Source organism: Calidris pugnax, unplaced genomic scaffold (genome assembly GCF_001431845.1).
Source record: "Calidris pugnax isolate Ruff unplaced genomic scaffold, ASM143184v1 scaffold135, whole genome shotgun sequence".
NCBI classification, from domain to species: Eukaryota; Metazoa; Chordata; class Aves; order Charadriiformes; family Scolopacidae; genus Calidris; species Calidris pugnax.
Genome location: NW_015090961.1, coordinates 2,947,061 through 2,961,118, shown reverse-complemented (window position 1 = coordinate 2,961,118; position 14,058 = coordinate 2,947,061). Strand labels below are relative to the sequence as shown.

Genomic DNA, 14,058 nt, shown 5'->3' with positions numbered 1-14,058 from the left:
CACTCTGTGGCAGGAAAAATACTGGGAAGGTCTATGTTTCTCCTAATTCTTTTCCTTTTGTTTGTTGTTTTCCTTTTTTTTTTTTTCTTTTTTTCTTAAACACAGGTAAAACCTAGAACAAACCGACAGTTACAACCAAGTGAAACCGAAACCGGAGGGGAGGTAGCTGGAACCCGACTCCAAGAGTCCTCTGGTGCCATCCTCCTTTCTCAGCCTGGGGGGGACGGGGGACACAGCGGAAGATGCAAGAAAAGCAGGAGGACACCAGCTCAGCCCATCTGCCAGAGGGTGGGGAGGGAGAGGGGTAGCAGCTGATAGGAGTTTCCCACCCCACCATGCACCATTGACTGCTTTCTGCTCCAGCTTTCCCTCCCGCTGGCCTTGGACATCCCTCCCCCATAGCCAGGGGGCTGGCTGGTGGCCCCAGGTAGGGTGCAGCCTTGGCTCACTATCTGTGACGGAGAAGATCTTGGCACTAGTGTGACCTGGACTTTATGAGCAGCTATATTTCATCCATATGGTCCCCTCGCCTGTTCTCTCTTCTTGTTGGATGTTGTCCTACACCACTGGCTCGGTGGGTGGAGGTGGTGGGTCATGTCCCTCTTATGTCCCAACCAATGGCCATCACAGTCATGAAGGGTCTTTCCTAGGGACTCCACCGGGCATTTAAGGTCCTTACAGTGGTAGATGCTGCAAGGCCACCCAGCTGGCCTTGCCCCAGGGTGGGGGAAGAGGGGACAGGAGCTGGGCAGCTGTCCATGACCCACAGCTCCCCTCTGCACCCCCTGGGAGCAGCACCTGAAAGGCAGAGGGCAAAGCTTTGCCCCAGTGCAATCTTTTCTCAATGGATAAAAAAAAATAAATGTTGGATTTAACACGACTCCGAGCAGCACTTCTGCTCCTGGTTCCGTCAGCCCCGTTGGAGAAGATGGACAGTGCCAACATGGCAGCTGGAAAAAAAAAACATCAAATAGCAGCATGGAAAAGGGAGTTGGGTCTCCCACAGACTGCAGGAGCCAAGCTGAGGTGTGAGGCTGTGCTGGCAAGAGGCCACCATCTCCCTTGAGCTGAGAAAGACTCCAACTCAGTGAGCAGAGGAGCTCAGTGGGCCCTGAGCTCTTAGGAGCACAGAGAACCAAGTGGCAATAATGCTTTTATAGACCTGTCTCTGTCCTAGGTGGGAAAAGCAGGTAGAAGATCTCCCCCGTGCTGAGCTGCATGACCCAGAAGGGGATTTTGCAAACTGAGCTGCCACCAGAATGCATGCAGGACCCAAACTGGGGCTCCCTGCTGGGGCCAGGTTGGGTGGATGGGGGAGATCCTATCAAGATGCCCTGTGCACCGAGGACATGATGTGTTGGCAGCCTGAAAGGCTTTTGAGGTTGTGAGCTCTTCTGATGGGCTGGATGGCACATGAACAAACTGCCAACACAAAAGGGCGGGATAAAGGGACCTGAAGGAAGCAACCTTTTCATAATTATTTACTTCCATTGTTAATTAGGTGGCAAGGGGCAAAAGTAGAAGTTTTGCCCGGGCCCAGGGTCTCTACACTGGAGGACGTTCAATCTAACTGCACAGAAGGAGCCCTGATCCCACTGCACCTCCCTTTCCTGTATCCCCCCACATGGTGGGGGCAGAGCCAGCCCCCGTGGCCAGGCCCTCTCCAAAATAACAAGGAGCTTCAAAACAGCAAGCTCCTCACCTTCTTATGACAATCACCTCGCCAGGCCTCTAAATTTTAGTTCTTGAGATTCATCTATGGTTTATTCCAACAGAAAAACCACCCCAACGGTGGGTGACAAGAGCCTGGCTCCTTGCACCCACAACTCTGCCAGTTTTCCATTTGTAGTTCTCTTACCCATTTTTACATCCATCTCCATGACACACACCCCCTTACCCTTCAGCCTTGCTCCAGTGCCTAAATGTTCAATCAAGGAACAGGGAAAAAAATCTTTCCAACCTGTCTCTATCCAATAGATTGTACAAGTCAGGAGAGTCCCAAGGAACAGACTTAACACTTGGAAGGACACTCTTTTGGATGTTCTTCCCAGCAGGAGCCTGAAGCAGCAGGAGACAAGCCCAAGCCACACTGGGATTTACCTGGGATGGGTTGTAGCAGCAGCACTGGATGCACTGGGCACCTCAGTGACTCAACGGGATGAAATGAGTCCCCAGGGGTCTGGCACCACACGTGTTCCCCCCTGGACTGAAAGAGGAGGATGGAGCTACACAACAGGGAAGTATGAGGTCTGCTGCAGCTAATGCCCTTCCTTCTGGACGATTACAAGCAGCTAAGCTCCTGGTCTATCAAAGGTGTCCAACCCACTGGCCTGGCAGCTTAATACTGACAAATATGGCCAAAATTCTAATACTGTCTCCCATGGTCCTTTCCCCATAGCACGTGCCTCCTCCTCCTCTTCCCTTCTCCTGAGAAAACAGGAGCATGAAGCGGTTGTCAGATATATACCACCCCACGAGGGGGGTGGAGGAGGCCTAGAGAACCACTCGGCTGGGTGGAGACCAGAAAGCAGACCCCTTTGGCTGGCTGGTGTCCTGTTTTCTTGCCCCAATGCTGAGGAAGAGACCAGAGGGTTTGAAAGGCAGGTTTGTAGGTAAGCTTTAAGGCAGACTATTTGGTTGCATGGGGTTGTTTTTCACCCTGTCCTGACACAGTAAAGAAACAAGTTGTACGGGACATAGCAGCAGGAGTAGCAGCAGCAGATATGCTCAAATGACAAGTGCGGGGACGAGTTACCCTCTCTGCTCCTCAGAAGCAATCACCCACCTTCCTCAAAGCCAGTCCTTAGACTCCCCATTCCCTGATTCCACCATAGGACCACCTGCCCACCTCCACACATCAGCGTCCCGGCAGCCTTGCAGCTTTCAGGCAGGCTACAAAGGGGGCTTTTTGTTGGCTTTTTGAGGGCAGGGGGAGAAGGAGGAGCCGTACAGAAAGGCCACTGCAGTCTGCTGAGCTCCCTGGCTGGAAGTAGAATTCCTGGGAGGAGCAGATGCATCCCACGTCTCGAGCTGGCTGGGCGTCTGGCAAGTCACTTGCCAAGAGGCACAGCCCTGTGGAGATCCCACCCCGACCTCAGTGCCCCGAGCATGCGATACCTTGGCATTCAGCATCAGAAAAGGCTCGGCTTGGAGTCCTCCAAGAGCACAGCCTTTTCCACGAACGGTCTGAGTTGTGAGTGCTGGAGAGGGGAAAGTGTTTTTGCGTTGATCATAATCTCTCACTCATTCTCTCTTTCTCTACTTATTTCTATAAATATGTGTACATAAATAGCTTGTTTCTCGCCTTGAATCTAGATATGAACTGTTCAAATTAGGTGGGCATAACATGCTGTTTTGATACATGAAAGTCTTCTCGACTTGACTCTTGGTTGTTTGTTTCTTGTCATCACTATTTAAGATATAGTTAATACATAAACCCCTACTTTGAGTTCTCCTTGGACAAAAATTAAAGGCAGACTGGTTGAATTCTAAGGGTCCCTGGTGCAGAAATGCCATCCAGTTGAGCAGCTAAATGTTAAAAACGATACCAAAAGGGATGTGGTGTCTCTCCTAGCCTGCCTTGAGCAATGTGGTCCTCCATTCCACGTCGCTTGGCGTTACCCAAGACTGAAGCCACGGAGGTCTTTCTGATTGTGCTCTTGGGCGTTGGGGTCCCGGCAAGCACACTCTCCTTGTAGGTCACAGGACATAGGGAAGGGAGTAACCTGGAGGAGGAAACCAGAGACACAAAGACATGAAGGAGGGAACACACCTACAGCACCCTGGAGAACAAACAAGAGCTCTGGATTGGTTCAGAGATCAGCTGCAGTCTTCAGCTGTCTTATTATTCTGCTGAGATTTATTTTAGTGCTGAGCTGATGGTGCACTGAGACCTGTCCATAAGGAAGGCTGGGAAAAATGCAAAGAAGAACCTGTTCAACTCACGCAGTTACTGGTCAGCAGATACTCAACAGTTCACACCAAGCACATGAACATAGCTGGTTGGGGAGACATGCACTTCCCAGGCAGCTCTGGGGCTTTTTGGGGTACTTACCACAATGCTTGGACCACATTACACTGCCAACCTCTTCTGAAGAGCTACCCTTACCCCAAAAGGCTCTAAACACTAAATGACAGCAAAGTTACAAACCCCTCATCTCACGTGACCAACTCAAATGCTCACCAAACATGATGGTCGAGCAGGTCCAAGCTCCAGCCTCCCTGTAGCACTCCTACCCACCTCCAGCTTGGGGGTTTTGGTGAACCCTACTCCTGGGCCATAGTCTCTCCTCTGTGGGGTATCATTCTGCAGCAAGGCCCTGTGGCTTGGGTGCTTCTGCCGTGCCCAAGTCCATTTGTGAGCTTAATTAGGAACGTTCTGGGTTTCAGTTCCTTGGGGCAGGAACTGAGGCAAACACCACCTAGCAGATCAGTGAAGCTGAAACCCAGCAGAGAGACTTCTCTAAATACCTGTTGTGTTTAAGGTCAAGAGATGCAGCTAACGGGCACTGAGGAACAGCAAAGGAATGCAAGTAAGAGCCTGCTACGTGCAGGATCTGTCATCTGTCCATGATCTCTCTGGAGAAGCGTGGGAAGGAGCAGAAACAATAGCCTGCAGTGCCTGGCTAGCGGAAGTTGATTTTGGCCGATTGCATCATGGTATTTACATAAAGAGAAAGGGGGGTGGTGGTGGAACAGTGTCTTGCTTGCCCTGAAGTGAATTCCCAAGAATTTCTCCCATCTGCACAGGCTGAGCAAATGACCTCATTCCCCTCCTTTCCACTCCTTCCAAGACGGTGCCACAACCTGTTCCAGCGTTCCCGGCGAGGGCTGCACGCGCGCGCTCCGTCTGCTTCCCTTGGCTTTGCTGCCACATGTTTGCTCTCTCTTTCATAAACACTTTTCTCCAGGCTACGAAGCCTGGGTCTGCCTGTTCCCCATGTATCATCACCGGCACATCTAGGAATGCGGACCCAGCGCCGTGCGTGAACACAGAGCTGTCATTTCCACCTAGAACTTCCACACGTGTCCTCGCATGTCCATCCCTAGCATGCCTTTCTCCTGACGCACGCAAGAATGGGATGGAGGGGTGCGGATCTTGATTTCACAACTGGAGAGCCTTAGGCAGGGACATGCTGACAGAGACATTAAATAGCCAACGCTCAACACCAAATCAGGGTTTAGAGAGAGCCCCCTCCCCTTGCGTTTGACTTCATTCCCAGAAGACCTGACCCTCCAGGTAGAACAGGGTGTTGACTCTTCATCAAGCCATGGCCTTGGTGACTTACAAACTAAATAACCACCCAGTGAATAATCTGAATCTACAATTGTGCAAATGTGGAGGTTGCAAAGACGAGATAGTCTAAAAAGCTAAAAGCAAATAAATTCAAAGAATTGGAAACTAAATAAGTTTATGAACTGCCGAAAACAATAGGAGCTTAAGGGTCACTCGATCCAACAGAAGCCAGCCAGAGCAGGACTGTCTCATATCACAGTGTTATGAATATTCTTAGATAGGAAAACAGAGACGTCTGCAAACAATGGGGTTTGGGGAGGAGGCTGAGGAGGGATTGTTTAATGACTGCATTGAAAAACTGGGAAGAATAAAAAAGAAAACACACATGACAAAAAATATTTGACTTTTCTTGTTCAATGTAGAAGGAAACGTTTTGATTTAGATTGTCTGCTGCAGTTCAGGTTTGACATTTCCCTCCAAGATATACAAACAAAAAAGACTATTTCAGAGCAAAAGTTACGTCTTGAAATAAAAACTTATTTCACTTACAAAATGCTCAAACCAAACTTTTAAATATGTCTGGAGTGTTCCCCTATTTTTATTTTTTATCCTGAATCATTCAGTTCAATCTGGATTTGGCAATGATTTTGACTTTAAAAATCCTCCCTGTCGTACAATGAAGCTACTGGTTGGAGGCGAGACCTGGGAACCTGATTCTTTCATTTGTCTTGATGGAACTTTTTCCTCTCCCTCCCTGGCCTGATTCCTTGTGTTTGTAACAGTCTAACAAAGGCGATTAAGAAGCCCCTGCATTTAAAGAAGAGAGACGCGTCACGGAGAAGGTGGATACACATTTTGCAGCGAACATGGGACAACCACAGCCCCAACTCAGGCATTTTAGCGATAGGATGAGGGGCAATGGTTTTAAACTAAAAGAAGGGAGATTTAGATTAGATATTAGGAAGAAATTATTTGCTGTGAGGGTGGTGAGACACTGGAACAGGTTGCCCAGAGAAGCTGCGGTTGCCCCATCTCTGGAGGGGTTCAAGGCCAGGTTGGAGGGGGCTTGGAGCAACCTGGTGTGGTGGGAGGTGTCCCTGCCCAGGACATGGGGTTGGAACTTGATGATCTTTATGGTCCCTTCCAACTCTGACCATTCTATGATTCTATTATTTCAGTAAAGTGGCTGAAATTAGCCATGACATCCCACTGTGCTTTGTCTCTGCTGCTGTCTGTGCAGAAGTAGGGCAGTGAAACGTGCTGCAGGCATGGAGGTTCCATAAATGCTACCATTTCACTTGCTACCATTTCATCAGAGCCAAGAGCAAAAGCCCTTCAAGACTGTGTCTCCGAACTACCACCTCATGTTCTTCTAACCTACTCTGTAGGCCCAAACTGGCATGAGTTTGATGCTGCCTTGAAGTGATCTACCTTCTACATTCCCTCTTCTCCCCCATTTCTCCTCGTGAGTCCCTTGTTTTCCCCATTGCTTTCTTACCGGTCACTGGAAGCGTGTGCTCGTCACTGGAGCACCCTGAACAAAAGCTGCACAGAAGAGACTAGATCGGTACTGCACTGCAGCCAACTTCTGGGGAGAGGGAACCACTAGAGAAGAGAAGTCTTGCCATGTGTTGTCCTCTAGAAACCCTCCAGTCTCCCAACGTGAACAAAAGTGCCGAAGTTTTCTCTCTGGGGCAGAGCTGTGGCCCCGAGAGCAGAAAGTTCCGTGGCTCAGCAGCAGTCACAGCAGTGGGTAGCCTGAGTATGAGAAGGCTTCTTCCTGATCAGATTAGTCTTATTCACTTTATGTCCCTTACAGAGTTTTTTTCATGCAATTTGATTTTTACTGTGCTATTGTCCAGATAGAGGAATTGTTTTGCCTGATGGCAGCGAGCTCCAGAGATCGGTTTTCTATTATGTGAAAAGGCAGAGATTTCTACAGGCAGTGAGCACATCCGCAGTCACATTAGACAAGACAAAATTCTCCAAACACTTAGCTGCAATACAGGGTTTCCACTTTAAACAACACCTACAACAAATACACATTTGAGTTCCCCAAGGATCTGATTCCCAAAGATATTTAGGGAATCAAACCCACATATAGCACCTACTAGGACTGTAACCAACTCAGAGAAACTGTAAAACCCCTTAGAAGAAGGACTGTCTTTCGCCTTGGGCTCGTCCAGTGATAGCCCTCTGGAGTACAGAGCCATGAATAAAGCTGCTGGATGTCCTAGAAATAATAAATGCTGAACCTTTTTCTGGAAGGTAGCCCATTTAGGTGTGGAGCCTGGATATATATACACCCAAGATTAACTGCTGCTTTTCTTTTTAAATAGGCTTGTGAAAGCCCAACCCATTAATGGAATATATGACCTGCACTGAATTTCCAGGTATATCTGTTGTAATGCCAGTATTAAAGAATCAGCTCTTCTTCTTTCACATGCCAAGTCCTGCGTTCACCCTGCACCTATCTCCACTGGTTAAACTGGTGAATATTTAGGAGGTCAGGGAGAAAAAGCTAAAAAATAAGCTTAGGGCCTGGCTTGGTCATTTGATGAAGTAGTGCAGGATATCGTTTCCTCAGTAACTAAAATAGGTTGAAAAAGGCACAACTGAAGAACACAGCTCCGCACGCCTACACGCACCCCCTACACACACATCTCCTGGAGATGATCCAGAACAGAGCCACGGTGTGGATCAACAGCACTCGGGGGAATGGGGGTCACACCTGAACCACGCCAGACCACAGACTATCTATCTTCAGGAGAAACCAGACACAACCTAAATCACGTCTGTGATTTTAAATCACCTCAGGGGGATGCACTGCTTGACACGCCGTGCTCTGAACCTAAAGGAGAAATGGCAGCAGGCGTAGGCTCCTGGGCTAGGCAGGAGGTTAGCATGGACATCTGAGGTGTTACACACAGGAGATTGGAGACATCTCCACCTCGACCAACTCACCACCCATGCTTCACAGCATCATGAGCCCATACTTCTACTCTCCACAAAGGTACGGGAGCCCTAAGCACCCTCTCCCATGCTGGGTGATGAGACCTTGGATCAAACCCAAGCTCCCTCTTGCAAACAGGGCGGCATTTGTCCTTGATGCCATGCTCCTGACTGTGGGAACAAAGACAAGGATACAACAAACCAGTGCAAAACGGATCCAGGTCATGAAATGCGTGAGAGGCCACAACTCCTCGCTGCACGGCACCTATCTAAAGAGGCTGGTGACATCCCAAGACAGATCCCTGCTGAGAAAGGCCAGTCTATAGGGAACTGGTGGGAATGTTGACAGGAGAAATCCCAGACAGGTAGAGGGAGGGATGGGAAACAGTTCTGCGAAGGGTGGGAGCCCATCCCTCACACAGGCTCGTATCAGGTTGACCCTCTGTACCTTCACTCCAGCCCCACTTGGGGGGTTCACAGCAGCACCGGGGCAGTGGAATCAGGCCCGGGGAAGGCTGGAAGTGAGGGGGGAAGCAGGGGAGGAGGGCTGCAAAGTGTTGGGAAACAGCCTGTTGTTAGATTTCAGCCCCGAAGTGTTTGGGAAATCTCCCAGACAAGCCTTACGGGAGCTCTGAAGGCCGCGGTGCAGCCGGAGCCTCGGCGGGCGAGCGTGGCCGGTGGAGATAAGCCTGGCAGGCCGCGCCGAGTCTCACAGCCCCGTGCCCCCCACAGCTCAATCACCGGGGAGTATTCTGTTCCCTGACAAGGCCCTTGTGGGACAAAAATGCATCTTGTAAAGGCCTTCTCGGTGGTTTTTGGCATTTAGGTCACCAGGGCTGTTTTTGAGATAATGGAAGAAGAGCGAGCCCCCTTTTAACTCTGGGGGGTGGTATGCAGGTTCACACCTCGGGCACCGCTCCAGAGGGCCTGGGAAAGGCGAAGATGAAGCTCGCAGGAAACCTCCTCTCTGTGCAGCACGTACAGTTTTAAAGGCTTGATTTTTTTATGTTAACCACCCCCACCGTAAACCAGCCTTTCCCCCACACAAGGGGGGGGTGTAACGCGACATCACCCAACAAAACCCAAGAGATCATAAAATCATAGAGCAGTTTTAAAGGCTTGATTTTTTTATGTTAAACACCCCCACCATAAAATAATCTTTCCCCCACGCAAGGGGGGGGTGTAACGCGACATCGCCCAACGAAACCCAAGAGATCATAGAATCATAGAGTCACAGAATGGTTGGAGTTGGAAGGGACCTTAAAGATCATTGAGTTCCAACCCCCCTGCCCTGGGCAGGGACACTTCCCACCAGACCAGGTTGCTCCAAGCCCCCTCCAACATGCCCCCCTCCTTGAACCCCTCCAGGGATGGGGCAGCCACAGCTTCTCTGGGCAACCTGTTCCAGGCTCTCACCACCCTCACAGCAAAGAATTTCTTCCTAATATCTACTCTAAATCTCCCCTCTTCCAATTTAAAAACCATTACCCCTTGTCCTATGGACAAGAGATGCTCCTCTCCCTCCAGATGGCTGGGGGTAAATCGGGAGCAGCCTTGGTGGGACTGGGGGGAGCAGGATGGCCCAAAGCCAGCCAGGATCCCCGGGAAAGCCCTGCCCGCCCGGATCCCCGCATCCCTCCGGCCCGCAAAAAACCATTACCCCTTGTCCTGTCACTATGGACGAGAGATGCTCCTCTCCCTCCGGATGGCTGGGGGTAAATCGGGAGCAGCCTCAGTGGGACCGGGGGAAGCAGGATGGCCCAAAGCCAGCTGGGATCCCCAGGAAAGCCCTGCCCTCCCGGATCCCCACATCCCTCCGGCCCGCGTCCTCTTCCAATTTAAAAACCATTACCCCTTGTCCTATGGACAAGAGATGCTCCTCTCCCTCCAGATGGCTGGGGGTAAATCGGGAGCAGCCTTGGTGGGACTGGGGGGAGCAGGATGGCCCAAAGCCAGCCAGGATCCCCGGGAAAGCCCTGCCCGCCCGGATCCCCGCATCCCTCCGGCCCGCAGAGCCGAGCGAGGGAACCCGTTTGCCAAACCGCACGGAGCTCACTCGCTCAGCAATCAGCTGCGCTTCCTACCCTCGTGCTACTGATTGTGCAAACATGAATGTAATTAGTCTAAATAATCACCAAAGATTTAATAGGAGCCAGACCACCCAGAGGCCAAATAGCTGGCGGTGGAGCAGGGAAGGTTTGTTCGCTGGTTTTTGTAACACTTGCTAATGAAGTGAGGTCGGATGGCAAAGCAAACACCCTCCACTAGCACGTCCCCTGGGAGCGCCGTATGTTGTGGGAAGCCCCACGTCCCTTGAAGCCAAGAACGTTCTCTCAGGATAGGCAACATGTGCTACAACCATCACTGCTTTTAATTTACCGCCGCCTGGAAAGCCTCCCTGAACCATTACGAAACCAAGTTCTGAGCCCCAAAAGAAGCTCCCACCCCAACCAGCCATGACTCAAAAGGCTCCTCAGGTGGCAAACAGCTAGCCACCAAGGCTACCACCACCACAACCTCCTGGTTCTCCTACACGCCTGGGTGACCTGGCATGCTCAGAGCACACAGCCTCTTCCAGGGGCATGAAGCAACACAGTGTTGTATCCTTCCTTCCTCCCTGCACCATTCGTTGTATCTCACCAGCTAATTATAGAGCTGACAAACACACCCAGCCGGGGACACGCGAGTTGTTGGGAGCAGCATCGTGGTAGGAACATCACTTCTGGTTAAGCAGAGCTTCCTCAGCCACAGAGGTCACTTAGATGGCTAATTGGGCCTCAAAACCATGTTCTACTGACAGAGCAGGACGTGAGATTCCCTGAGACAGGTCTGTGTCGCCATCAGAGAGCCGGGAGAAGGCACCTATTTCTCCAAAATACCACAAAGTGGTTGTTTCTGTTTTCGTAGGGGGAGGACTGCAGCAGATCCCCCTTTCTGGGGAGACGGGGACAGTCTTTGGAAATCCCTGCTGGAGCCAGCAGCAGCCCCTCAGTTCAAAGCTCCTTTCTTTAGGCCTTGAATTCTCGGCCATAAAGTCTCTGGAGAGGTTTTGATAACTTGCCTATCTTTTAGATAAGCAAAGCTTTGGATGAATCCCACACAGTCCTCTATCTACTGCAAGTCCTCATTTGTTTTCCGCCGAGGCACTTGCTGGTTTTCCTCTCCAAGGTGTTGGACAGAAATGTCAAGAGGCTGAAGGGGCGGCATTTGAGATGGGAATTTTTGCCAGGACAATTTTTCTTTTTCTTTTCTAAGTGCTATGGGGCAAAGCCGTTGAGGGAGAACCCGAGTGATAACTGAATGAGACAGGGTTTTCTCACGGGAGCAGCAGGTTTACTCCTCAGGTGATGAAAAGGAAAGGCAGAGAGGAAAGACAGATGAGAGGTTGCCCTTTCAAACAGTTTAAGTTGGGGGAATTTTAAAACGACAAATTCTATTTAAATTTGCAGGTACCAGGTTGCAGGGACTTCAACCAGGCAAATAGAACAAATAGCAGAGCCCAAAGAGAGAAATTTCTGATTTCAGCAAGGCCTCTCTAGGCAGCCTGGTTTGGGGAAAACTTCTAAAAGGGAAGGGGAAGAGAAAAGAAGTGAAGGAGAACAGTGACTGGAGAGAAGATTTCCTGAAATGAATCAGAAAGGAACAGCCATAACCTCTCTCCCTGCAACCTCGCACGCCCCAGGAGCTCCTGGCAGGCGGCCGCCAGCCCAGAGACAGCCCGTTATGCCCAGGTTATTTATTTTTCTCACTTTGGCAGCGTCACGTATTTAATGTTTTAAAAAAGTAGTGTCTTCTTTTATCTGCGGCAGGATACAAAGCAAGAAGCAGCTTCCTAGAGCAGCCAGGCAGAAGGGAGCTGGCAACCTGTGCTGGGTCAGGAGGGGAGGAAGATTAAAAGGAGATGGGATTTTGCTTTTGTCCTTCACGGAAGACTTTATCCCCTCCAGATACACAACAGAAGCTTTCTCTCCCTTGGAGGTTGGCCGGCAATGGCCTTTCCTGGCTCTGAAAGCTGCTCCTGGGTCATGCACAGGGCAAGCTGTGACCAGCACAGCCCCCCATGGCAAACCCCAGGGCTGTCCCCTCGGGCACCACGTCCTTGGGTGGCACTCGTCCCTGCGCCAGCCCTGGCTCTTTGCCCGCTGCAAGGGGGGACGCCGATCAATTAGCGCACAACAAATAATTAAGCTGATGAATGTGGCTTTTTCCCGCTTGCCGACTGCAGTTGCCTCGAATTTATGCCCAGGATATGACTGAATTTATCCGTCACCGTTTGTAGCATTCAAAAGAGCTGTTTAATGATTTCTTTTAAGCTCTCCAGCCTGATGGGGAATAGTGCAGGGCAAATACTCATTATTTCCTATCTAAGCAGCAGCGCTGATTAGGCGGCGGTTGGTCAGATAAGTCACACCGCTCCGTTCCCCCCTCGCTGCAGAAAGGCACAAGGTCATTTGCTGCTAATGCTCAAATGCAAAGGGAAAAATGTGGCCTAAGCAAACGCTGCAAGGAATTCTCTCGTGCATTTTCAGGGCAAAACCCCGCTCTAAGTAAGAGGGCTCAGAATTAAAGCAAATACGAGGTGGGATGATTCTGCTTTCGCGCAGCCTAGTTCACAGCAGTGAGTGCAGCTTGAAGGGGCTTTCGGGAGGGCAGTGGGACTGCAGTGAAAACTTAAGTCTTGTCAGTTTGCGGACATTAAAGATCTGAAGCCAGCTCCTACTCGACTGTTAACTCCTGAATCTTCACATGATGCAATGTTAATCTTCAGCCCTTTCCTAAAATAATGTGCGGAGTTGCTATGTTCTGTTAAATGTGAACCATGTGTCACCTCAGCAATGGCTGCAACGGTGAAAAGATGATAAATCTAAAGCTTGTAAAATGTCCTGTGACATTTTGGGAGAAAAACAGGTGTTGCATAAATGTTAGACATTTATGGGTAAACTTGCAGGGGCTTTAAAAGACTGACACATCTGCCACATAGTATGTAACCCTGAAAGAGAAGGAGCAAAGCGGCCTCTTTCATGTGTCTCGCTCTTTCTACAACTGTATGAAAATACATCCTCATCTGGTATTGGAATTAACCGAGCTGGACTTGCCCCTCCTTACGTCTCCTCCAGGTTTTTGGCTTTTACACCCAATGTGTATTTTAAAACTGTGCCTTTTTAAGTAGGTGGCAAACTGTGCTGGAAGGATTTGGTATGCGGAGTATTTTTATTCGGCTCCCTTTTCTCTCACCTTTCATTGTTTTTCCCTTTGGAATATCTCCCGTAACGCTCCACTCATAAACCTCTTCAAAGGCAGGGGCTGTATTTGAACAGCCTGCCCTGAAATCTGGTCCCAGTCAAAGGCCTCAGAACGGGAAAACAAGCGGCCGAGCCGAGCCCCGTGGCCCCAGGCGCTGCAGCCGCAGGTGTCGGTGGCCGCTTTGCAGGCAGAGAGGTGCCCCCTGCCCCCTCCTCGATTCGCCGCCTGGGTTATTAGTCCCCCCTTCACCCTAGAAGTGTAATAAACTGGGGCTTAGCATCTTGCTTTTGGCGTGGAAGGTCCAAGGAGAAGGTGGTTTTTCTCACCCCTCCCCAGTGCCTCGTTCAGCCCCTGGGATGCCGTCGGGTGTTTTGGGGGAGAGGAAGGGCTTTTGGAAGCCGATTGCGTGCCGGGGGAGCGATGGGCTGTGTGGTTCAGCCCTCAGATGGGGTGATCTCTAGGATGGGGGTTTGTAAAGTATAAGCCAGGGCAAGTCTAGTTTCCCCCGTCACAAAGATACAGATCCCAGTGAACACAGTGGCAGCAGACTTCTCTCCAAAAAGCATCAAAACCTCCCTCTCCATGGGGGAAACGCATCAGATGTGTGACCAGCTGCCTGTCTCTGA

General features: G+C 50.4%; 1 protein-coding gene across 1 annotated transcript in view; it reads right to left on the bottom strand.

The window, feature by feature from the left end:
• Positions 1-87: 87 nt before the first annotated feature.
• The window catches only part of PAPPA (pregnancy-associated plasma protein A, pappalysin 1), a 194,612-nt gene continuing 180,641 nt past the window's right edge, over positions 88-14,058 (bottom strand). Inside the window, exon 22 of the mRNA XM_014952304.1 lies at positions 88-3,725. Coding sequence (XP_014807790.1) covers positions 3,618-3,725 — 108 coding nt within the window. The 3' untranslated portion in view covers positions 88-3,617. The remainder of the gene's footprint in view (positions 3,726-14,058) is intronic.